General features: G+C 34.1%; 1 protein-coding gene across 1 annotated transcript in view; it reads right to left on the bottom strand.

Moving 5' to 3' along the window:
- LOC126893447 (cullin-associated NEDD8-dissociated protein 1) overlaps positions 1–26513 on the bottom strand; it is an 81487-nt gene that overhangs the window by 15543 nt on the left and 39431 nt on the right. The window contains exons 10-13 of the mRNA XM_050663649.1: positions 19155–19353; positions 9810–10067; positions 9231–9419; positions 4146–4389 (exon numbers count right to left, since the gene is read on the bottom strand). Of these exons, the coding sequence (XP_050519606.1) occupies positions 4146–4389; positions 9231–9419; positions 9810–10067; positions 19155–19353 (890 nt within the window). The remainder of the gene's footprint in view (positions 1–4145; positions 4390–9230; positions 9420–9809; positions 10068–19154; positions 19354–26513) is intronic.

Genomic DNA, 26513 nt, shown 5'->3' with positions numbered 1-26513 from the left:
GCTTAGATTTAAATGCGCCTTAAGAAATTTTCCCTAATCTATAATTCCAAGATAAAATTATTATTATACCTACTAATGGGGTACTAAGCCCTACCTGTTAATCTTCGAGCCGACCTGGGATGTTTTTAAAATGTACCTGGGGTATCATAAAGAACTAAAGGATTATAGTGAGCCGAAAAGGGAATATCCCCTATTTACTAATTTTAGTCTTTGTCATACATTACAAGCCATAAAATCATCAAAAAATGACATAGCACAGGTCCTGATGAAATCCCAAGTGAAATATATAAGCTTATAAATGATAGCAATGTTTTAGAGGCTATAACTTCGTTTTTCAATACCATTTATACCAGCGGACACCTACCTAATCAACCTACCAATTCATTATTCATAGCTCTACCTAAGACAACAGCAAAAACCTGTGCTAATTATAGAACCATCAGTTTGTTAAGCCATTTATTGGGAAATTTTTCTGAAGGGAATACATGGCCGTATCTACAATAAATGCGAGGAATACGTAAGCGCTGTTTCACATTATAAGAATTTAAACGTGCGAGGGTTAGAACACACGACGACATTCCAATGGTGGCTCATGTAATCATATGAAGCCTTTCTCACTAGACGGTGGTTGAAACGTTCGGTAAAGTCGCCGTGATTATGTCGTCCCTTGCTACAACAACAGACGGCAGCCGTGCCGTCTTTAAGCACCCAGTAGCATAGGGGACTGAATGCATCCTTTCATATGATACAGTCGTTCAGTCGCACGAAGGTAGTTTCTTTGGTTGTTTGGTACATTATTTTCATTTACATTTTGTGGCTGTTTGAAGTAGGTGCAAATATTTTATATTATGATGTCTTAGATTGATAGTGAAATATTAATAACATTAATTGAAGCGACACCTGTTCTTTGGGACAAAACAATAGCAATTTATAAATATAGAAACTTGACGAGAAATGCTTGGAATGGTGTATGCCGTGCACTTAACCAAGAATTTGACGAATTAGGGGATAAAGAAAAACACATTTGGTAAGTACAGCAAAATTAATTATATGTTACTGATAATAACAGTAATTAAAACTGCTAAGTATATTTTATATAAACTTTATTTTACATAGTTGCAATTAACGTTGAGTATAGAGGGTGTTCCATCAATATGTGTGAATATAAAAATATATAAATCGTATCTTTTTGGGTTCATAGGATGGACCCAATGAATTCGGTTCCTCTTATTTCTCTTTCTTCGACGATAAAGTAACCACAACGCTATAATTTGATTTCGCCCCATATAATATAACTATACCTTTTATTCTACGAAATTATATTTAGTTTTATAGGGTAAACGACTCGGTGAATACTGGAGCCGTCACGTCTTGTGTGAAATTATCTAAAAACAACATTTAAAACGAGGGGAACAACATTTAAAAATGAGTGGACGACGGAGGGTCTTTTAAATTCTGTACATGAAAAAAATAGATTGTAATGTTGTTCTGAAGCCATTTCCTTGTGGCAATTTTGTAATAAACTGTTCTAAATGGGAAATAAGCCAAATTTAACTAAAAAAATGATTTTATTAACGTTTCGACGCCCAAATTGGATGTCGAAACGTTAATAAAATCATTTTTTTTAGTTAAACTGTAGCTTATTTCCCATTTAGAATAATTTGTTACTTTATTACAAATCTTAGTACAACAACGATTATCCCGGAAGTAGTCGCGCTCACTTCTGTAACGTGAATAGTCGCGTGTTAAATTCTATCTCAAAATACGAATTTAAATACGAATTTACAACAAATTTTTATTTTATAGTATTTTTATTTACTTGTTATGTTAGAAATATTATTTCTAACAATTATTAAAGCTAATTGGCTCTCCCCAAAGCCATAAATTCCACAAAAAGAAGAAAAAAAAATTCCTACGCATTATTACACTCTTCCTCGAGGCACTTCGAAATTTTTTCAAAATTGCAAAATTTTTCATCAAGTTATCGCGAAAAAGGATAAAATGTGAGATTCTATCTAACGGCGCGACTACTCGCGGGTTATAAAAACAAATTAAGACTTTGAATTAAAAACATAAGAAATAATAACTGACAAAATAGAAATTGCAAATGAATTAAATACGCATTGTACGTTAGGACAAAAGTATGGACAAAAAATACTCATTTGTAATGATACATCGTAATGATACATATCAGACATCGTATCATGTACCTACCTCAGCCACAAAGTGTAAATAAAAATAATATACTAAACAACACAACAAAATATCTTCGTGCGACTCAATTCTTATTGTGTCAAAAGGACAAGTACGACAAAATTACCGCACGAGAAATTTCTCGCACGTTCAAAATTCTTATAATGTGAAACAGCACTAAGTGACACACAGTTTGGTTTCCGTAAAGGGTTTGGAACGAGAGAGGCATTGATTGGGATGAACGTACTTGCTCAAAGATGTCGTGATATATCTGTAGACATGTACTGTTGTTTTATTGACTTCCAAAAGGTACTCGATCGTGTTAAGCACTCTATATTAATCTAAATTCTAAGAGACATTGCCTTGGACGGCAGAGAAAAGAGGAGGATGGCAGGGATGCCTCTTGTCGCCCCTGCTTTTCAACGTTTACTCCGAAAGAATTTTCAAAGATGCACTTTCTGAAAAACAAGAAGGAATAGTTGTGAACGGTGAAGTCATCAATAATTTGCGATATGCGGACGACACAGTACTCCTAGCTTCTACTCAAGAATATCTGCAAACGCTACTTGATAGTGTCGTTGAGAGCTGTAAGGAAGCAGGTCTGGATCTGATTATGGTGGTACGGGGGTATCAACCCCCCGATGATGGGGGGTGATTAAGCTGAAACACTAATTACCGAAGTATATTTATTTAAGTCACCATGTACGACAGTAACTAGTTGGTGTCAGGATGGATAACGTCTCTATTCTAACCACATCGGTTTCTGAATAATGAATAATCTCTTTCTTTACTTTCTACCTATCTATAAAAAAATCCCAATTGTTTGTTATGATTGACCCTACGTGAATGTGACCGTGAATTACTAATAGCAGTATAATTGTTGACTTAGGTGTTTTCAAAATGCGTGGCCTAGATTACAAAACCAATGTCACCCATTTACGAAATCCAAACAATGCATGTAAATAATATTTTCTTAAGACTTTTAAAAATTAAATCGATATGGATTAACAATTATTTTTTGGATGCTAATATAAATCCTTTACATGATCATACTGAAAACTAAAATACTCATAATAAGTAAACAACAGAATATAAAACCGTCTATATACGTAAATAATACCAAACTCGAGCAAGTTGATCAAATTGTTTACCTTGGATATCAGTTAATTGTAACGCAGAGAGTCACGGTGAAGTTAGATCCAGGATAACGTTGATGCATGTTATTTAGGGTGGCAGTGAATGAAATTAAGATAGCTATGATGGTAACCAACGTTTTGAAAGGACATGGTACATGAAGAAGAAAGGCGTCTTTGTATTGTATGTGTTAACTTTTAAGAGTAATTTAATTAAGTAATTAATAAGAGTAAATTTAATAAAGAAGTGCAGAAACAGCTTGGTAACCACTTTATATGGCATTATGTATTCTTTCATCCCAATCAGTTTATCTTCAAAAGGGATGTGTTAATTTTACATCGCCAGAAATAATGGTTGCAATTATGAATATAACCAATTTATACAGTAAAGAACCTGATGATGAACTGCAAGAAGTTGAGTTCACATTAATTGAATGGTGATTTTTTTTATTTCAGGTTTTTTCTTTTAAATAATTTGTTTGTTTACTATATTCGTTTGTTTATATGTTGTCGTTTGCTTCTTTCACAAAACATTAGATACATTATTTTTTCTACTTTGTTAATTTCTTGTTCAATAGAATATAAGTAAGTAGGATAGATAATCCATATTATAAAATGCAATAATTTGAAAAACAGCATAAGACCTTCTGACTTCCGACTACCTGGCAACGCTGCTCTTCCAGAAACATACCTACAAAGCGAATTGGTTTGGTGGGCGGGGCTTCTTTACCTATATCGTTTTAATTGTGTCTCTCTGTTCCTCTCATTGAAAGCGCATAACTCCATTAACTTATTTCTTGTACAGTAAAACGAACTTACTCTGAAATACTGCTCCTGGACAGATCTGTGACAGTCTAGCTACCATAAGGTATGTTAACATTTTAATATCATAATGATCTTTTAATCCGGTTTCTACGTGATTGATGAATTCAAATATATCAACTTTGTCGAGGCAGGAGTCTAGCAATGTGTACATGCATTCGTATGCTGCTTTTCTAATGTCCAGACCATCGTCTACTGTGTGTTTGAAAGGTCCCATTTCCACTTCTCTAATCAAGTCTCTCTACAACAAAAAATTTTATGTTCAAGTATCTCTAATAAAAATAATCTTTAGTATTCAAATCGGGTGAACGAGGAGGCCATTCAACACTCCCTAATATTCTCTGGCTTTCCTCATCATCTCTTTGATAAGAATGGTGAAGGAACGAGAACGATTGTGAACATTTTAACTTAAAATGAAGGATACAAGTATAATATATAAGATAAAGGCAGTTTTTGTTTTTATTTGATTCAGAGTTGGACCACCATCTACATATAGCTATTTCAGCATCTATGCATCCTCAGTGAAGCTATGCAGTCACAACTCTGAAACAAATATCAACAATCCTGCCTATTTAAGGGAAAACATCGCGATGCAATGTTTCCACCTTTTGACCCGCAAAACAGCGACATCTCTCGTAATACGAGGAAGACGAAAAGCCCTAGATATAAAGTTTACTACTTTTATACAATTAGAATAATTGAAATAAAAATAATAAACAATATTTTAAATCCAAGACTTTTCGTTAAGAAACTGCTTTCTGGCTGCATCCCGTATCTCCGGCTTTTACAATATATAAGCACAAGAGACGACGAATATAGAAGAAAGCAAATAAAGGACAGTTTGGCCACGTATTTACCTTTTTTTCGTCTAGGAAAAGGACCGAAAGACAGTTTTTGTTTTTATTTGATTCAGAGTTGGACAACCATCTCCATATAGCTATTTCAACATCTATGCTTCCTCAGTGAAGCTATGCAGTCACAACTCTGAAACAAATATCAACAATCCTGGCTATTTAAGGGAAAACATCGCGATGCAATGTTTCCACCTTTTGAGACGCAAAACAGCGACATCTCTCGTAATACGAGGAAGACGAAAAGCCCTAGATATAAAGTTTACTACTTTTATACAATTAGAATAATTGAAATAAAAATAATAAACAATATTTTAAATCCAAGACTTTTCGTTAAGAAACTGCTTTCTGGCTGCATCCCGTATCTCCGGCTTTTACAATATATAAGCACAAGAGACGACGAATATAGAAGAAAGCAAATAAAGGACACTTTGGCCCCGTATTTACCTTTTCTTCGTCTAGGAAAAGGACCGAAAGACAGTTTTTGTTTTTATTTGATTCAGAGTTGGACAACCATCTCCATATAGCTATTTCAACATCTATGCTTCCTCAGTGAAGCTATGCAGTCACAACTCTGAAACAAATATCAACAATCCTGGCTATTTAAGGGAAAACATCGCGATGCAATGTTTCCACCTTTTGAGACGCAAAACAGCGACATCTCTCGTAATACGAGGAAGACGAAAAGCCCTAGATATAAAGTTTACTACTTTTATACAATTAGAATAATTGAAATAAAAATAATAAACAATATTTTAAATCCAAGACTTTTCGTTAAGAAACTGCTTTCTGGCTGCATCCCGTATCTCCGGCTTTTACAATATATAAGCACAAGAGACGACGAATATAGAAGAAAGCAAATAAAGGACAGTTTGGCCACGTATTTACCTTTTTTTCGTCTAGGAAAAGGACCGAAAGACAGTTTTTGTTTTTATTTGATTCAGAGTTGGACAACCATCTCCATATAGCTATTTCAACATCTATGCTTCCTCAGTGAAGCTATGCAGTCACAACTCTGAAACAAATATCAACAATCCTGGCTATTTAAGGGAAAACATCGCGATGCAATGTTTCCACCTTTTGACCCGCAAAACAGCGACATCTCTCGTAATACGAGGAAGACGAAAAGCCCTAGATATAAAGTTTACTACTTTTATACAATTAGAATAATTGAAATAAAAATAATAAACAATATTTTAAATCCAAGACTTTTCGTTAAGAAACTGCTTTCTGGCTGCATCCCGTATCTCCGGCTTTTACAATATATAAGCACAAGAGACGACGAATATAGAAGAAAGCAAATAAAGGACACTTTGGCCCCGTATTTACCTTTTCTTCGTCTAGGAAAAGGACCGAAAGACAGTTTTTGTTTTTATTTGATTCAGAGTTGGACAACCATCTCCATATAGCTATTTCAACATCTATGCTTCCTCAGTGAAGCTATGCAGTCACAACTCTGAAACAAATATCAACAATCCTGGCTATTTAAGGGAAAACATCGCGATGCAATGTTTCCACCTTTTGAGACGCAAAACAGCGACATCTCTCGTAATACGAGGAAGACGAAAAGCCCTAGATATAAAGTTTACTACTTTTATACAATTAGAATAATTGAAATAAAAATAATAAACAATATTTTAAATCCAAGACTTTTCGTTAAGAAACTGCTTTCTGGCTGCATCCCGTATCTCCGGCTTTTACAATATATAAGCACAAGAGACGACGAATATAGAAGAAAGCAAATAAAGGACAGTTTGGCCACGTATTTACCTTTTTTTCGTCTAGGAAAAGGACCGAAAGACAGTTTTTGTTTTTATTTGATTCAGAGTTGGACAACCATCTCCATATAGCTATTTCAACATCTATGCTTCCTCAGTGAAGCTATGCAGTCACAACTCTGAAACAAATATCAACAATCCTGGCTATTTAAGGGAAAACATCGCGATGCAATGTTTCCACCTTTTGAGACGCAAAACAGCGACATCTCTCGTAATACGAGGAAGACGAAAAGCCCTAGATATAAAGTTTACTACTTTTATACAATTAGAATAATTGAAATAAAAATAATAAACAATATTTTAAATCCAAGACTTTTCGTTAAGAAACTGCTTTCTGGCTGCATCCCGTATCTCCGGCTTTTACAATATATAAGCACAAGAGACGACGAATACAGAAGAAAGCAAATAAAGGACACTTTGGCCCCGTATTTACCTTTTCTTCGTCTAGGAAAAGGACCGAAAGACAGTTTTTGTTTTTATTTGATTCAGAGTTGGACCACCATCTACATATAGCTATTTCAGCATCTATGCATCCTCAGTGAAGCTATGCAGTCACAACTCTGAAACAAATATCAACAATCCTGCCTATTTAAGGGAAAACATCGCGATGCAATGTTTCCACCTTTTGACCCGCAAAACAGCGACATCTCTCGTAATACGAGGAAGACGAAAAGCCCTAGATATAAAGTTTACTACTTTTATACAATTAGAATAATTGAAATAAAAATAATAAACAATATTTTAAATCCAAGACTTTTCGTTAAGAAACTGCTTTCTGGCTGCATCCTGTATCTCTGGCTTTTACAATATATAAGCACAAGAGACGACGAATATAGAAGAAAGCAAATAAGTGACAGTTTGGCCACATATTTACCTTCTTTTCGTCTAGGAAAAGGACCGAAAGACAGTTTCAGGTACTCAAATCTGAGTAAAGATGAAAAAGATAAAGGCAGTTTTTGTTTTTATTTGATTCAGAGTTGGACCACCATCTCCATCTATGCCTATTTCATCCTATTTCAGCATCTATGCATCCTCAGTGAAGCTATGGTGGTCCAAATCTGAATCAAATAAAACAAAAACTGCCTTTATCTTTTTCATCTTTACTCAGATTTAAGTACCTGAAACTGTCTTTCGGTCCTTTTCCTAGATGAAAAGAAGGTAAATACGTGGTCAAAGTGTCCTTTATTTGCTTTCTTCTATATTCGTCGTCTCTTGTGCTTATATATTGTAAAAGCCGGAGATACAGGATGCAGGCAGAAAGCAGTTTCTTGACGAAAAGTCTTGGATTTAAAATACTGTTTATTATTTTTATTTCAATTATTCTAATTATATAAAAGTAGTAAACTTTATATCTAGGGCTTTTCGTCTTCCTCGTATTACGAGAGATGTCGCTGTTTTGCGTCTCAAAAGGTGGAAACATTGCATCGCGATGTTTTCCCTTAAATAGCCAGGATTGTTGATATTTGTTTCAGAGTTGTGACTGCATAGCTTCACTGAGGATGCATAGATGCTGAAATAGCTATATGGAGATGGTGGTCCAACTCTGAATCAAATAAAAACAAAAACTGCCTTTATCTTTTTCATCTTTACTCAGATTTGAGTACCTGAAACTGTCTTTCGGTCCTTTTTCTAGACGAAAAGAAGGTAAATACGTGGCCAAAGTGTCCTTTATTTGCTTTCTTCTATATTCGTCGTCTCTTGTGCTTATATATTGTAAAAGCCGGAGATACAGGATGCAGCCAGAAAGCAGTTTCTTAACGAAAAGCCTATAATATATAAGTTTATATATTAGGTCTCAGTGAGACACGGTGGAATTGAACGGGAGAACAAGTCAACATGGAAGGCTGATGATGATATATCCTGGAAAAACTGATGTAGGAAGACATGAAAATGGAGTAAAACCACAAAAAACTCTCCCATGGAATGGAAACCAGCTTCAAAGTAAATACATTAATGCGAGGATTAGGACCAAATTGAGATAGTCCTAGGCTCCAACTGATTCTGATTCAGTGCAATGCACCAACAGAACAAGTAACTGATAAAAAAAGGCTTTCTACGAATGCCTTGAAGTCACAGTAGAATAAATTAAAAGATCCGATATAAAAGTAATGATGGGAGAATATAATGCCAAGGTTGGTAAGGCTTTTATGACCTGGAAACCAGTTTTATGTAACAGAAATCTGTCGATGAATATTCGCAAGAAGGACCTGAAATATTATGTGTTTTCTATCCTACTATAGGGTAGTGCGACATGGACATTAAAAGAAATAGATGAATTGGTGGAAATAAACTTTCATTGCTGCGTATTATTAGACAATGGTATGGTTCCACAATAGAATTATTTCGCGCAGCAGCCGATAGAAACAGAATTCAGGAAATTGTAAGCATGAAGATCGCCAACGTCTGAATACGGACAAGGCGCTTAAAGAAGAAGTATCTTAATATAAACTTACCTTTATTATAGTTTCTCCATATAGTTGTGGTAATGTGGTGTCCAGCAAATCTCTAATAAGCGACGGTTTATTATGTGCTGCTGTATTGAATGCTACCAAAGCAACTCTTCTTACGTTTAAGTCTGGATCTTGTAAAGTGTTTAAGAACTCGCCAATGCATTGTCTCAGTAATGGATCAATTGATGCAGGCTAAAAATAACATAAAAAGTTAGTAAAGTTTGAATGACCATTTCCAAGTTCTAACGCATTATGCTAACTGTAACGTTAGCGTCGGCAGCACACGCCGATGGCTTGTCAACGCTGTTTCGTACACACTTCCAGTGCCTACCACTTCCATTCAATGCTCTCTGGAGATCGATCATTACCGGCAATGATATAAAACGACATTAGCCACAGTAGAGAGAGTTCTACCGGAGCATTGATCTGGGAACGACTCAATTGGCTAAAGGGTATTCCTTCGGTGGACCGTCCTGCTACGGGGACCAATTATTGATTGATCGCCCTCCGTTCCTTACCGGGTCGAGTATATAACAATAGTGAAGGGGTCAGTTATTCAATTTATAATGATAATAAACTTACCTGATCAGAAATGGTAAATTTAACAGCTGTCACTACTGTAGTCCTAGTTAGAGGTGATGGTGAATTTAGTGAACGTTTCAATTTTGGTAAGACATTTGTCGGATCTATTAATGTTAATTTTCCTAGACATTCTGCCACTACATTTCTTGTTCCTTCTTCAGCACACTCACAGTGTTTGTATAACTGCTGCCAAATTGGGGTGACGAATGGAAGCAACTGCTGTATTCCATCTGGTGTTTGTGACAAACAGGTGATTACCTAAGAAAAGAGTCTGCCATCAGACTATGGAATTTGTACCTTGCAGTACAAAATGCCATAGTCTACGTGTTAACTTTGCCTTCCTATGAAGAAATAACATGTTGGATAAAAAGTTCGTAGCCTTACACATAGATGGCACTACTGGTATTAAATCCATATGACTTTTAGTCAGCCCTAACCTTCAAAAGATGCGTGCATAAATTTGACAGCTGTCGAACTATTAGTTTATGAGATATAGAGCATTTTGAGTGAAGCAACTTGTGTTAGTTAAAAAATGGATTAAAATAAATTTCGTGTCTTAATAAAGCATTGCTTTTTAGCGAAAAAAATACTATTGAAGCCAAGGCTTGGCTTGATAAACATTATTCGGACTGCACCAGGAAAATCATCCGTTGAGAAGTGGTTTGCTAAGTTTAAACGAGACGAAATGAGCACCGAGGACGATGTACGCAGTGGACCCCCCAAAGAGGCTGTTACCGACGAAAACATCAAAAACGTCCACAAAATGATTTTTGATGACTGTAAAGTGAAGTTGTTCGAGATATCTGAGACTCTAAAATTATCAAAGGAACGTATTGGATATATTGTGCATGCATATTTGTGTATACGAAAGCTCTGTGCAAAGTGGGTGCCACGAGAGCTCAATCGATGAAAAACAAATACGAATTAATGATTCTGAGAAGTGTTTGAAGCTGTTCCTTCGTAATAAAACCGAATTTTTGGATCGCTATGTTACAATGGATGAAACATGGCTCCATCATTTCACACCGGAGTCTAATCGACAGTCAGCCGAGTGATGAACCGGCTCCAAAACATGGAAAGACGCAACAGTCGGCTGGAAGGGTTATGGTATCAGTACTTTGGGATGCGCATGGTGTAATATTCATCGACTATCTTGAAAAAGGAAAAGCCATTGACACCGACTATTACACTGTGTTAATGGAGGTTTTGTAGGTCGAAATCGCGAAAAAACGGCACCATTTAAAGAAGAAGGAAGTGCTATTTCATCTAGACAACGCATCGTGTCGCAAATCAATGAAAACGATGGCAAATTTTATGAATTGGGTTTCGAATTGCTTCCGCAGCCACCGTGTTCACCAGATATGGCTCCCAGCGACTACCACCTGTTCGCTGACCTAAGAGAATGCTCGCTGGAAAGAAATTTAGCATGGATGAAGAGGTAATCGCCGAAACTGAGGCTTATTTTGAGGCTAAAGACAAATTGTATTATAAAAATGGTTTTGAAAAGTTGTATAACCGCTATAATCGCCCTCGAAGGTAACTGTATTGAATAATAAAGCCAAAGTTTATCAAAAAAATTTTTGAAGTGAAAACTTCTTTAGGGACGTTATGCATTTTTTTGATGGGGTAAAAGCATTAAATTCACGACCCTCATTGCGACCGTCATCGCACTTTTTGGATGGGGTAAACGCATTGAATTCGCGACCGTCACCGCTTCGGCGAAATAAATATATTGTACGTATATATTATAAATATGTATGTATATAATATATAAATTGTGTAGAAGTATTTAAATTTAAAATAAATGTAAAACCTATTTGTGGATGGGGAAAAATGATTGATTTGGCGACCGTCATCGCTTCGGCGAAATAAATATTGTACGTATGTATACATATATTATAATGTATGTGTATATAAATTGTGTAAAGGTATTTAAATTTAAAATAAACGTAAAAACTATTTTAGGATGGGGAAAAAGGATTGATTTCGCGACCATCATCGCGACCGTCATCGCTTCGGCGAAATAAATTTTGTACATAATATATATGTATATTATGTGTAGGTTTATATAAATTGTATAGAAGTATTTAAATTTAAAATAAATGTAAAACCTATTTTAGGATGGGGAAAAATAATTTATTTCGTGACCGTCATTTCTTCGGCGAAATAAATTTTGTACGTATAATTATTATGTGTATGTATATATAAATTGTGTAGAAGTATTTAAATTTAAAATAAATGTACAATCTATTTTGGGATGGGGAAAAAGGATAGATTGCGCGATCGTCATCGCTTCGAAGAAATAAATTCTGTACGTGTATTATTATAATCTACGTATAATAATAGTAATATTATTGAAGTGAAAACTTCTTTAGGGACGTTGTGCACTTTTTAGATGGGGAAAAAGTATTGAATTAAAGACCGTCATTACTTCGACGAAATAATGTTTTGAAGTGAAAACTATCTTAGGGACCTTTTGCCCTTTTTAAATGGGGGAAAAGTGTTGAATTAGCGACCGTCATTGCTTCGACGAAAATAAATTTTTGAAGTGAAAGCTTCTGTAGAAATGTTGTGCACATTTTAGATGGGGAAAAAGTATTGAATTAGCGACCGTCATCCCGACCGTCATTGCTTCGACGAAATAATATTTTGAAGTGAAAACTTTCTTAGGGACGTCTTGCCCTTTTTAAATGGGGAAAAAGTATTGAATTAGCGACCGTCATTGCTTCGACGAAAAAAAAATTTTTAAAGTGAAAGCTTCTGTAGAAACGTTGTGCACATTTTAGATGGGGAAACAGTATTGAATTAGCGACCGTCATCCCGACCGTCATTGCTTCGACGAAATACATTTTTGAAGTGAAAATTTCTTTAGGGACGTTTTTAGATGGGGAAAAAGTATTGAACTAGCGACCGTCATCGCTTCGGCAACATATATTTTTGAAGTGAAAATTGCTTTAGGGACGTTTTACACTTTTTCGATAGGGAAAAAGTATTAAATTAGCGACCGTCATTGCTACAACAAAATAAATTTTTGAAATGAAAACTTCTTTAGGGATGTTGTGCACTTTTTAGATGGGGAAAAATATTAAACTAGCGACCGTCATCACTTTGCCGAACTAAATCATATATATATATATATATATATATATATATATATATATATATATATATATATATATATATATATATATATATATATATATATATATATATATATATATATATATATTGATGTGATCTTGATTATTGATATGAGATAATATTCTTATATGTTACTTAATTTAATCAATGTATTAATACTAATCTAATTAATTAACCAGATCACATATCAATATGTTTTCAATCTCAGGGCGAATTATAAATTAATTACTTACTTCCGTGGCTTCTAAATATTTCTTAATGGTTCCTAATCGGGATAGAAAAGAAAAGAGTAAAAAAAATACACATATGGGTTACAATTATAATCAAAATATTTTTTATTTTATTTAAAAAGGCAATCAATGCTTAATATTTGCTATTTCTTATTATTCTTAAACATAACATTTACAAATGAGAATCTTATTTCCTTTTGGTTTTCAATTGAAAGTTTTTATTAACATTTAACTATTAGGAGTTATTAGGAACAACTCTATTTAAGTTTGATGAAGCTTTTCTGATATTATTGATTATGTTATTCAATTTTTTATGTGGAATTTAATACGAAAAACCCATACATTCATGTCCAAACAAATGAGACTGACCTTTTCCTGGTGAACTGAAAATGTCCTCACACAAGACCCTTTCCTGCTATCCTTGGCTGCGATCAAACCTCGTCCTGGCTTCCAGTGATGTTCTCCTTTGAAAAACTAGCTCGAATAGCTCTCGTTCCTGCTTTTGTCGTGATGCTGTGTTCTACCTTTTTCGAAACTGCTATCAGCTACCGGGACACTCTGGGCTCAAGGAGGTTCTTTTACTCTCGACCTGGCCTACTTCTCGTTCCACGATAGATACTCCACACTCACGGAACTACACCGGCTTTCTCACTCCTCGAACACTACCGTCTACTACTCGACTTCACTTCTCGACAGCTCAAAACATTCTGCTCTCACTTTGTCATCCATTCCCCTACTTTCTAAATATCCCTTCCAGATTCACAAATCAATCTTCCACCACCAACTCTCATTCGTAATATTCTTCAAAACCAATTTTTAATCTTTCTAAATATGCTTAATGGATTTCAAAAGAAAATATTTAATTCCCATTCTAAAATACTTTCTAACTATTTACAAATTTTAATGACCTATTCTCTCTTTCAAATGAGTCTTATTTAGCATAGGCTAATGATCGAAACCTTCCGCGAAAAACGATAATGAACTATCATCTATTTCACTGAGTTTTATTTAGCATAGGCTAATGATCGACCTTCCGAGAAGAACGATAATGGTACGCGTCATTCACTTTGTTTATCTAAGCACATTGTTCCGAGTTTCGTACGCTTATTCTAATCACTTCTTAAAATTAAATATAACAATTTGTTGTATACAGGTTGTTTTAAATTTATATGCCCGTGGTTGAGAAAATTGAAAATATTTTATATTAAATTGAATTCTGTTTATAATTATCAAAATTTAATTTTCATATCAAATAGAAATATAACAAATCCCCGCCTTGTATTCGATAAAATTTATCTGCATTTTTAAATAAATTTTCTCGAGGCAAAACCAAATCCCTGTATATTTCCTTACTTTAATCTACGTCTTATACCCCTTCTTCTTGTATTACTCTAATTAGTCCCACCTGTAGAGTAATTGTTTCCTTATTTTCAGTGTCCTCATCCTGTGTTAGAGTGTCGGCTATTATGTTGTCTTTCCCTTTTTCCCATATTAATCTTCTGTCTTTTTCCTCAGATTTTTCACATACTTTTACCGTGTATTCTGCATCCACGTTTTCATATGCCTCCTCTTCAAATGCCACTGTTTCGATCATATCTTTTTCGCTTTCATTTTTTTGCTTTATTTCTTCTTCTCCTGAGCTCGTCTCTTCTTTTGAGGAATCCCAGGTTTCCTTTGTTTCTGATACTCTCAAATTTTCTTCTTCTGGGCTCAACTCTTCTTTTGAGGAGCCACAGGTTTCATTTTCTTTTGTCTTTTTCTGACTTTTTCTCCCTTTTCTTCTTTGTCCTTGCTTCGTTGCCAAATTCATTTCCACTGTTTGTTCTTTACCTGATTCGTCCGTATTTTGTTTCTCCTGTTCCTTGTCCTGTTCTTCTTCTTTTTCTTCTGTTAGATTCATCGTATTATTTTTAAAATCTATCACTACATGTTTTTCTGCCAATTCGTCAACTCCTACTATCATGTCATGTGACATGTTTGGCATTATTACACATTGTAGTGCATACATCTTCTTACCCAGTCGTACCATTACTCGTATGCCTTCATTTATAGTTGCCAATGTCCATTTGTTTGCGCCCACTAAATTTACCCTAGGTATTTTGTAAATTAAATTTGTTAAGTTAACTTCTTCTATTAGTTTTCTGTTGACCAATGTTATTTCAGATCCAGTGTCTATCATAATTTTAATTGGTTTCTCGTTGATAAATCCATCCACAAATTTTAAATTAACTCCATTTTTCTTTTCGTTGTTTCTTGCCAATTTAATAAACTCCTTGGGGTTACAAAAAATTCCTGTTTGATTTTTGGTTTTTAGTGAGCGCCGTCGTGAAAAAACGCCGGTTGCTCATCGTTGTTTATATTTTCGTCATAATGTCTCTCTCCGTTATATTCATCTGTCTGGGTATTATTTGCTTCTCTTCTATTTTCTCTTGGTCTGTCGGATCTGTTTCGGTTTTCTCGATATCCCTGTTCATTTTGTCTACCATTATTTCTGTTTTCTTGATTTGAGCGTGTGGTGTTTCTATTCTGGTATTCTCGATTTCTGTCCTCATTCCATTGCCTATTTCTTTGTTCATAATTTCCTCTTCCGTTGTCTCTATTTTCGTTTTCCCTTCTGGGATTAAAATCTCGTCTTGTATCGTCCCTCCTATTTTCATTTCTATCTCTGTACTCCTGTGTTTCTCGGGGCCTGTAATCTTCTCGCGACCTTCTTGATTTTCTTTCTCTTAAACGCAATTCTCTTATTTGTAGGAATTGGCATAAACTATCTATGTCTTTGTAGTTTTGCAATGTGATATGGTCTTCCAGCGTTTCTTCGAAATGTCTTGCAATCAGTTCGACTAATTGTTCCGATGAGTAATTATATTGTAAATGTTTTGCGTTATAGTAAATTTGTAATGCATATGTCCTTTCTGATATACCCATCCTATCATTGTATTTCCCATTTTGCAATTCCTTGTTAATTTCCAATTGTTGGACTTTTCCCCAGAAATAATTCAAAAATTTTTGTTCAAATTCTTGCCAACTGTCAAATTCTTCTTCTTTGCAATCGAACCATAGGCTTGCTTCATTTTTGAGATGGTTTCTGATAGTTTCTTTTGCTGTTTCGAAATTTCCGATGTGCTGTATTTTCTTTTTCAGGCTATTTATGAACGGCACTGGGTGTAATCTTCTTACATCCCCGCCAAACCTTATCTTCACGTCATCTGTGCTATGTATAACCATTTCTCTTCTTTCTCCTCCATTTTGTTGAATATTGATTTCCGCAATTTTCTTTCCATTTCTTCTCTGATTGCTTGAATAGCGTTTTCAAACTTGTTTTCCAAATTTTCTATTTCCTTTTTCTGGCAGTTCGTTATCTCCTTTATTTTATTTTGAATTTTCATTTCTTGTTCTTTCATGTGGTCCTTCATTCTCATTTCTTGTTTTTGCATGTGATCTTTAATTTTCATTTCATACTTTTCTATGCGTTCCTCTATTTTCTTATTGTTCTCTTCTATCGCTTGTTTTGTTTCCTGTTGATTGTCATCCATTTTTTCTCCACTTTATCCATTTTCTGTTCCATTTTTTGTTGTGATTCATCCATTTTTTTTGATGTTTCTTCCTGATTTTCTTGCATTTTATCCATTGCCTGTTTTGTTTCCTCCTGATTTTTATCCATTGTCCTTTTTGCTTCATCCATTTTTTGATCCACTTTTCGTTGATTGTCATCCAGTTTTTGTGACTGGAGTTGCATCAGTTGTAATAGTTTATCTATTCCTGATAATTCTTGCTGTTCTGATGCCATGATTGTCGTGTCTAAAATATCTTCTTGGTCTGAATGTTCTTTTTGTTTTTTGTTGTCCTTGCTTTGGCTTCTTGTCACAGACATTTGTTTTCAAGAAGTATTATCCCCGCCAAATATGAAATTTTACTAGTATGTTACCAAGACGACTTTTTTTTTTTTTTTTTTTTTTACCCAAATATTATAAATTGTCAATAAATATATCAAATGTAAATATCGTAAAAACAAAATATTAAATCAGTTATGTAAAATTTGTACCTAAAGAGATCTAAAATTTTATGTTATCAAATGTAAGTATCTCACTTTTTACCACAGGCATATAAATTTTCAAATACCGGCTTTACTCTTTCTATCCTTCAAATTTGCCACTAGAAATACTTTAGAATGCTTTCCACGTTGGACGACAGTTGATGTGATCTTGATTATTGATATGAGATAATATTCTTATATGTTACTTAATTTAATCAATGTATTAATACTAATCTAATTAATTAACCAGATCACATATCAATATGTTTTCAATCTCAGGGCGAATTATAAATTAATTACTTACTTCCGTGGCTTCTAAATATTTCTTAATGGTTCCTAATCGGGATAGAAAAGAAAAGAGTAAAAAAAAATACACATATGGGTTACAATTATAATCAAAATATTTTTTATTTTATTTAAAAAGGCAATCAATGCTTAATATTTGCTATTTCTTATTATTCTTAAACATAACATTTACAAATGGGAATCTTATTTCCTTTTGGTTTTCAATTGAAAGTTTTTATTAACATTTAACTATTAGGAGTTATTAGGAACAACTCTATTTAAGTTTGATGAAGCTTTTCTGATATTATTGATTATGTTATTCAATTTTTTATGTGGAATTTAATACGAAAAACCCATACATTCATGTCCAAACAAATGAGACTGACCTTTTCCTGGTGAACTGAAAATGTCCTCACACAAGACCCTTTCCTGCTATCCTTGGCTGCGATCAAACCTCGTCCTGGCTTCCAGTGATGTTCTCCTTTGAAAAACTAGCTCGAATAGCTCTCGTTCCTGCTTTTGTCGTGATGCTGTGTTCTACCTTTTTCGAAACTGCTATCAGCTACCGGGACACTCTGGGCTCAAGGAGGTTCTTTTACTCTCGACCTGGCCTACTTCTCGTTCCACGATAGATACTCCACACTCACGGAACTACACCGGCTTTCTCACTCCTCGAACACTACCGTCTACTACTCGACTTCACTTCTCGACAGCTCAAAACATTCTGCTCTCACTTTGTCATCCATTCCCCTACTTTCTAAATATCCCTTCCAGATTCACAAATCAATCTTCCACCACCAACTCTCATTCGTAATATTCCTCAAAACCAATTTTTAATCTTTCTAAATATGCTTAATGGATTTCAAAAGAAAATATTTAATTCCCATTCTAAAATACTTTCTAACTATTTACAAATTTTAATGACCTATTCTCTCTTTCAAATGAGTCTTATTTAGCATAGGCTAATGATCGAAACCTTCCGCGAAAAACGATAATGAACTATCATCTATTTCACTGAGTTTTATTTAGCATAGGCTAATGATCGACCTTCCGAGAAGAACGATAATGGTACGCGTCATTCACTTTGTTTATCTAAGCACATTGTTCCGAGTTTCGTACGCTTATTCTAATCACTTCTTAAAATTAAATATAACAATTTGTTGTATACAGGTTGTTTTAAATTTATATGCCCGTGGTTGAGAAAATTGAAAATATTTTATATTAAATTGAATTCTGTTTATAATTATCAAAATTTAATTTTCATATCAAATAGAAATATAACAATATATATATATATATATATATATATATATATATATATATATATAATAATAATAATCATATATTAATATATATTAATAATCATATATATATATATATATATATATATATATATATATATATATATATGTATATATTATGTATATGTATACATAAATAGCATAGAACGTACGCAACGCGTATATAATATAGGTATAGCACTTCTTTTTGGATGGGGAAAAAGCATTGAGCTCGTAATTTAGATACTATAAGAAGTTTTCACTTCTGTCGGCACTCCCATGAGTGCTTTAAATTATTTTTATGTTTGCCTACGACCCTTTCAGCCCAACGATTAAGGAGACATAGATATGAAAGATAAAATATGAATTGCCTTACCTCTTTTAACGAATGCAAAAGCAAGTACTGCCTCCTTGGTTGTTCCTGACTTTCTTTTAAAATGAAGGGTAAATATTGCGGTAAGTTACCAATACATATGCTACCAAGAGCATAACTGGCAGCTGATTTGACTTCTTCTGATATAGCGGAAAATGACTGAAATATAACTAGCTTCAAATTTGAAATTGACGTTAAATCGCTAAAACAAAAATGAATATAAGTCAGTTTTAAACATGGTTTAAAAAGTTTTAAAATACTAGGTTTGTTAAATTGAAACGTATTTTTTATCCAGAAAAAAAATATCAGTATACATATCTACAAATCTAACAATAAAACACTGAAAACGTTTGTTTTCTATACTTCCACAAAATTTATTACAACTATGTGACTACAGCTGTTTCGTCAGAGTGCCTTTCTCAAGTGATTTAGATTAAAATAAAAATGTATACCATTTTTATTCAGTTGCAATGCGAAGCCAAAACCGTCTTAACTTTGACTTAGATTAGAGAGTGCAGCCAGCACTCTTATCGACGATTTCACCTCTTGTTAGAGGCTCTTCAGAGAATGCATAGGCTGCTTTCTCTACACCAGGTAAAAATTGTTCGACATATTAGTCCCCCATTGCAACTGACGTGAAGGTAGTAGGTGCGTAGCGGCATCTGCTAAATGAAAGACTAAGTTCTTCAACCTAATATAAATATGTATTTGTAAAATAAAATATTTTTAAAAGATTTTTAATTGAAAAACTTATTGGCCCATTTTCCTGGTGACACCTCCAAGGCTTCTACAATATGCAAGCCAGATGGATGCTGCAGTGAAGACAAAAAGGAAGGAATTCTACACTATGCAATTCACAACCCCCGTCTGCAGTTTGGTAAAGTTCTAACGGAAAATGGACCTAGTTACTCTATAGGAGTAATACTAATATAAAATAAAAATGTATACCATTTTTATTCAGTTGCAATGCGAAGCCAAAACCGTCTTAATTTTTACTTAGATTAGAGAGTGCAGCCAGCACTCTTATCGACGATTTCTCCTCTTGTTAGAGGCTCTTCAGATAATGCATAGGCTGCTTTCTCTACTCCAGGTAAAATTTTTTCGACATATTAGTCCCCCATTGCAACTGACGTGAAGGTAGTAGGTGCGTAGCGGCATCTGCTAAATGAAATACTAAGTTCTTCAACCTAATAAAAATATTTGTAAAATATTTTTAAAAGATTTTTAATTGAAAAACTTATTGGCCCATTTTCCTGGTGACACCTCCAAGGCTTCTACAATATGCAAGCCAGATGGATGCTGCAGTGAAGACAAAAGGGAAGGAATTCTACACTATGCAATTCACAACCCCCGTCTGCAGCTTGGTAAAGTTCCAACCGAAAATGGACCTAGTTACTCTATAGGAGTAATACTAATATAAAATAAAAATGTATACCATTTTTATTCAGTTGATGAATGGTATACATTTTTATTTTATATTAGTATTACTCCTATAGAGTAACTAGGTCCATTTTCCGTTGGAACTTTACCAAGCTGCAGACGGGGGTTGTGAATTGCATAGTGTACAATTCCTTCCCTTTTGTCTTCACTGCAGCATCCATCTGGCTTGCATATTGTAGAAGCCTTGGAGGTGTCACCAGGAAAATGGGCCAATAAGTTTTTCAATTAAAAATCTTTTAAAAATATTTTATTTTACAAATATTTTTATTAGGTTGAAGAACTTAGTCTTTCATTTAGCAGATGCCGCTACGCACCTACTATCTTCACGTCAGTTGCAATGGGGGACTAATATTTCGAAAAAATTTTACCTGGAGTAGAGAAAGCAGCCTATGCATTCTCTGAAAAGCCTCTAACAAGAGGTGAAATCGTCGATAAGAGTGCTGGCTGCACTCTCTAATCTAAGTAAAAATTAAGACGGTTTTGGCTTCGCATTGCAACTGAATAAAAATGGTAGACATTTTTATTTTATATTAGTATTACTCCTATAGAGTAACTAGGTCCATTTTCCGTTGGAACTTTACCAAGCTGCAGACGGGGGTTGTGAACTGCATAGTGTAGAATTCCTTCCCTTTTGTCTTCACTGCAGCATCCATCTGGCTTGCATATTGTAGAAGCCTTGGAGGTTCACCAGGAAAATGGGCCAATAAGTTTTTCAATTAAAAATCTTTTAAAAATATTTTATTTTATAAATATTTTATAAATATTTTTATTAGGTTGAAGAACTTAGTCTTTGATTTAGATTACTATGGGTTTGCCTTTTTAAAGTCTTTAACTGAAGAGGTTGAGGAGTGGGGAGCTGTTTGTCTCGAGTTGGTCATTCAGAATTATATCTGTATTTTTCAATTTATTAATTTTCATATATTCTAATAAAGATAGCTTAAGGCGTTTATTTTGAATATGCAGAATTTGAAACTGTTCATTAAAAGAATGATTATGATCTAGAAGGTGAAGTGCGTATGTAGAAGTGTCTGTTTTTCTATTTTCTATTATTGAAAGCCCGTTTGTGTTCTGCTATCCGTTTGTCAAAGGTTCTGCCAGTTTGACCGATGTAAGTTTTCGGACAGTCACCACAAGTTAGTTTGTAAACACCACTAGTTGTTTTCTCTTTCGGCTCTTATTGTTCTTAATATATTTGCTTAGGTTGTTGTTAGTTCTGAAAGCTGGTGTTATTCCTTTCTTTTTTTTTTGTATCTGGCTATTTTTGTTGTTATCTTGCCAGTATATGTGATAGAGCAGAAGGTACTGGGTTCTTTCTGTGGTGGTTGATAGACTAATTTCAGGTCTTTCTTATGGAGTTTTTGGTTTAAAATTTTGTTAATTGTTTGTTCGTTATAGCCATTGTTTACTGTTATTTGTTTAATGATGTTCAGTTCTATCTCGAAGCAATTTTTTGACATATTTACAAATACACATCTACAAATAATTACTTCTATATTTAAGGCACATAATATTTCATTGTTCCACCAACCGATGCATACCCTGTTTAAAGAATTTTTGTGGCTGTAGGTAGAAGAATTCTTTAACGGCATTTTGTATTTCTTCGTCCATCTGAAAACGATTACCTTTTAACGCGATTTTCAGTGGTCCAAAGATGTGAAAATTGTAGAGCAATAAATCGGAACTATAGCGTGGATACTCTAATATCCTCTATTCCTTTGGTTGTAGATTTTTTCACTTGTTCAGCGACTTAAAGCAGAGCATTGTCGTGTAGAAGAATGACAAGCTTTTCTGGACGTTTTGGTGATATTCAGCGGTGTGATGGATGACCGAAGTTATCTTTAACGTTTGAGTTAAAGTTAAGATAACTCTCAGGAATAACGTTCCCATAACTATTTTGGTAAAACTCGGTGTGATAATGAGATAGTTATTTCTGCAACGTTATATTAGAAATAACATTTGAGGAACAAATCTTGAAGTAACAAAGAGAATCTTATGTAGAAATAGTACAAGTTGGAGTGAGAGTGAGAGATTGTTCGGAACATGCTACAAGATGGGTAGATGACCGTAAAAGTAAAACCCGTCGTCGGCCACCGCCGATGACCGAACAGCAAACAGCTGTTTAGGTTCGGTGGTGTTTCAAACGGTAGATAGAAACAGGACTGCCAGATTGGTGTATTTTCCCACAATTTTGGGGTGATTTGAAAGCGTCTATTGAAATTTTTCTAAGCAGAAATTGTAGTAGGATTTTTTGGGGGCGGAAAATTATGAAGGATTTTAAGGGGTCATGGTAAATTAAATTTGCGAATGTACATAGAACTGTATATTATACTCCCATATAATCGAAGACGATAGGAACTATGAATTATTTCCAGGGCCCTCGTTGGTAAGTAGTATAATTTTGGTTTACTGATCTCTTCATTTGACTACTAATTTATTAAAATGCGGCAAAAATTTAAATTTGGGGTATTTGAGCTTCAATTTGAGGGAATTTCAGTTTCTAAGTGGGGGATTTAAAAAATATGATCTGGCAACTCTGGATAGAAAGCTCAGTAGGTACTTAAAATTTTAACTTATATCTCTCGATTTGATTTTTGTATAATTTTTAAAATTGTATTACCCTTCTATTCTTAATTATTAAATTATTAGCTTTTCTAAATTCACTTGATTTCTGTCTAAAAACAAATCAAAAGATGAACCTAACTTTACATATCCTTACATAACTACAAAATTATCTCATAACTTGAGGTTTAACGTCGCGTTATAGTGACAATTGATATATCAGATAACTCAAGAATTGTCAAGAAATAACGCAAGTAGTTAAGTTAAATATGATACATTACACCAATTCGAGGATTATAACTTAACTACAGAATAACTTTACGTTAACGATAACTTCGGTCATCCATCACACGGCTGATTGCTTGATAAACCTTGTTTCCCTATACAGGTTTTCGTTAAATGCACTCTGGGTTCCGAAAACTCCTCGAGCAAGGGTCCTTCATGGTTGAAAAACATGTTAACATGACCTTGCTCACAGAAGATTGTTAACAACAAACGCCATTTTGAAGTCACTATACTTAAAATAATAGTCAAATACTAATGATAGGAACTGATCAGTGTGAAGTGTACAAACATAACTAACATTTCAGAATGTCAGTTCAATGATTACAATTGTTTCCAAGGCTAACCGGGCCAAAGATATGTTTCAATCGAACAAACAATTCTTTTTGTAAAGTACAAATTTTTGTATTTTGTCGATAAAATATTTCCAATTTTGATATTGAGATTAATTTCCAGTATACATGTATTAAGTGATGAAACTGTTGCGAGTGTGAGTCCATTATACAATTTTTGTAATGAAAAAGGTCAATACTCACAATCTATATTTATGTTATTCCAAATAGGTTCCTTAACCTTAATATATGACAGCCAAGGCAGAACAGCAGCAAAAACCACCCAATACACATGGCCTCCCATTAAAAAATTTAAATTCTTCAAAAAGTGTGTTCGTCTTTTGTGTAGTTTAATGTTCATTTTCTGTGTTTTTAACCCTCTTCTTGGCAATGTAACAAATTTGTAACATTTTCATTTTAGGTCCTAGATGAGTTCTAGGTGAATTGAGATGCATTTTGTTACTTACATTTTGTACTAATAACATAAAACTGTCCGTAGATGGCAATAGTCAACTTATATTTTTATTATTACCGATTTCTGACAACTTCTAATTGATGCCATCTGTAATCTGTTGCATTTTCGAGAAGGTTCTCCACTCTTTTTACAAACTTTTAATTTTTTATAAAAAATAGGTTGTTTTTTATTATTTTGGTGATTGTTTTATATTGTTTAATTATCCTAAAAATAGAGCTTGTACGTTTTAGTTGTTTTTTTGTTGATTGAACTATCAGAAAACGTCGTCAAACATTTGTAACAGATTTGTTACATTGCCAAGTTACGGTTATATTTTTTCTCGATGTAGATTTTTGATTTTTTATCTCTGCAATATTTTTATGCAATTTTATTTGTTTTGCAGGTAGATAGGTTTAAAAAGGGTAGACAAAATTTGTTTTATGTTTTTTAAGTCAGGCACTACTTCCTTTCAGTGCACAAAATGTGAAGGGGTAGGCGACTTTGTCTGAATGGCAAAAGAAACTGTTTTTACGCATATCATCACAAATAAGGAGTTACCTAAATTAAAAGGATTTTATTTAGAATATAATAATTATATTTTATAAATAAATAATTCTATTTTAAAATTACAAACATTTTTTTATTTTTAAAAAAATTTATTTTCCTAAAATTTAATGGGGGGAGGGGAGTGTTGTGACGCGAGAGCACTCCCATGAACTCAGATAAAAGAAATTTTAACTTTGTTCTGAGAAATCAGTTCAAACCTTAGAAAATGCATGGACCATCAGTGATAATAAGGGGTATGGTATTTTTGGCAATGTAACAAAGGACCAGGCAACACTCCTTATGTAAAAGTGGTCCCGGTCAAATTTGATGAAAGTTTGGTCAATGATACTTCTTGATGTGTAGATTAAAAAAGTCCATGGCGCCTGGGTCTGAATAACTACTATTCTCGAGTTACAGCCTTCTGAAGTTATTGGATTCAGGTGCTCGGTTTACGTTAAGTGCACTAATTTACGGTCAAGTGAACGAAAATATTTATTATTAGAAGAAGAGAAACTCATGTTCTCATACATACTTGCGTGCTTGTATATGAATTTGTGGTCAAAAATAGTTGGATCGTATTTTAGTCTTCAGCAAACCTCCGAAAAGTCTTCAGAAAACTAAAGAAGTGCGGTATAAAATGTGCTGCTAGATCGATATAAGCATTATCATGTTTTCATGAATGCTTCTCAGTTATGCAATACCAGCAAAACTGCAGTTCGGCTTTATCTTTAAAAAACTACTGAACAGTGGCGTATCTAGGGGGGATAGGGTTAATTCCACCGGTAACATATTCCAGAATTAATGAAATAACTTTATTTAACGAAAATGAACGAAATGGAGCCATCAAAACACATTTATAACCAAAGAGCGGATAGTGTGACGAAAAGACGTAAGCCCAGAGCACGGGCGCCCATATAAAAATTTTTAGGGGGGTGGCAAACGTGAAGATGTTGCAGATTATATTTTGTATACTTTGAATAACATATATAATTCAAAACACCAGAAAAGCCAGGGAGGTCACGCCCCCCCTTTCCATGGGTATGGGCGCCCATGGCCCAGAGTACGATTTAAGGACCAGAGAAGATGAGTTACGGGTGTTAAGAGTACAAAATTGGAAAACCAAGGCGGAGGATAGAATGGAATGGAAGCTGATTCTCGAACAGACCGAGGTCCACCAGTGGTTCTACAGCCAATGATGATGAGCTTTTTAATACAAAATATTATGGAGAATAATTTTGTAGGGTTATTTTTATAACAACTATAATATTCATACTTAGGTATAATCATATAGAAGAAATGGTCAATGGAGGTCAATGGAAGGCTTCATAATCATGATTTTGCTAACTTTCCTGTTTTCGACTTAGACTACCTAAAAGACCTTACGATTGGGATATATCAAATTAAACTGGCACCATCTTACATACAAGATAAAATAATAAGAGAAAATGACGAAGAGTTTCAAATTGATGAGAATATGGATGAACCGGGATTCATAAGAGTTCGAATATTTTCTAGGTTTCGGCAAGCAACAAAACACCAAGTATTCATTTCCTATACGGTTGATGAAGATGAGCCTGTAGAAGAACCGATTAACGGGTACTACTGTACCTGTCAATCTGGTGCGAGAACTGTAGGTACTTGTGCTCATATCACCAGTGTGTTATGGTTTTTAGGCTTTGCAAGATATCAACCCAACGTTAAGTATCCTGATAGGTCGTTAGTTAACACGACGTATGATGCATCTAACCG

This window comes from Diabrotica virgifera, chromosome 10 (assembly GCF_917563875.1).
Source record: "Diabrotica virgifera virgifera chromosome 10, PGI_DIABVI_V3a".
NCBI classification, from domain to species: domain Eukaryota; kingdom Metazoa; phylum Arthropoda; class Insecta; order Coleoptera; family Chrysomelidae; genus Diabrotica; species Diabrotica virgifera.
The sequence above is the reverse complement of the archived record's forward strand: the minus strand, read 5'-3'. Positions and strand labels throughout refer to the sequence as shown.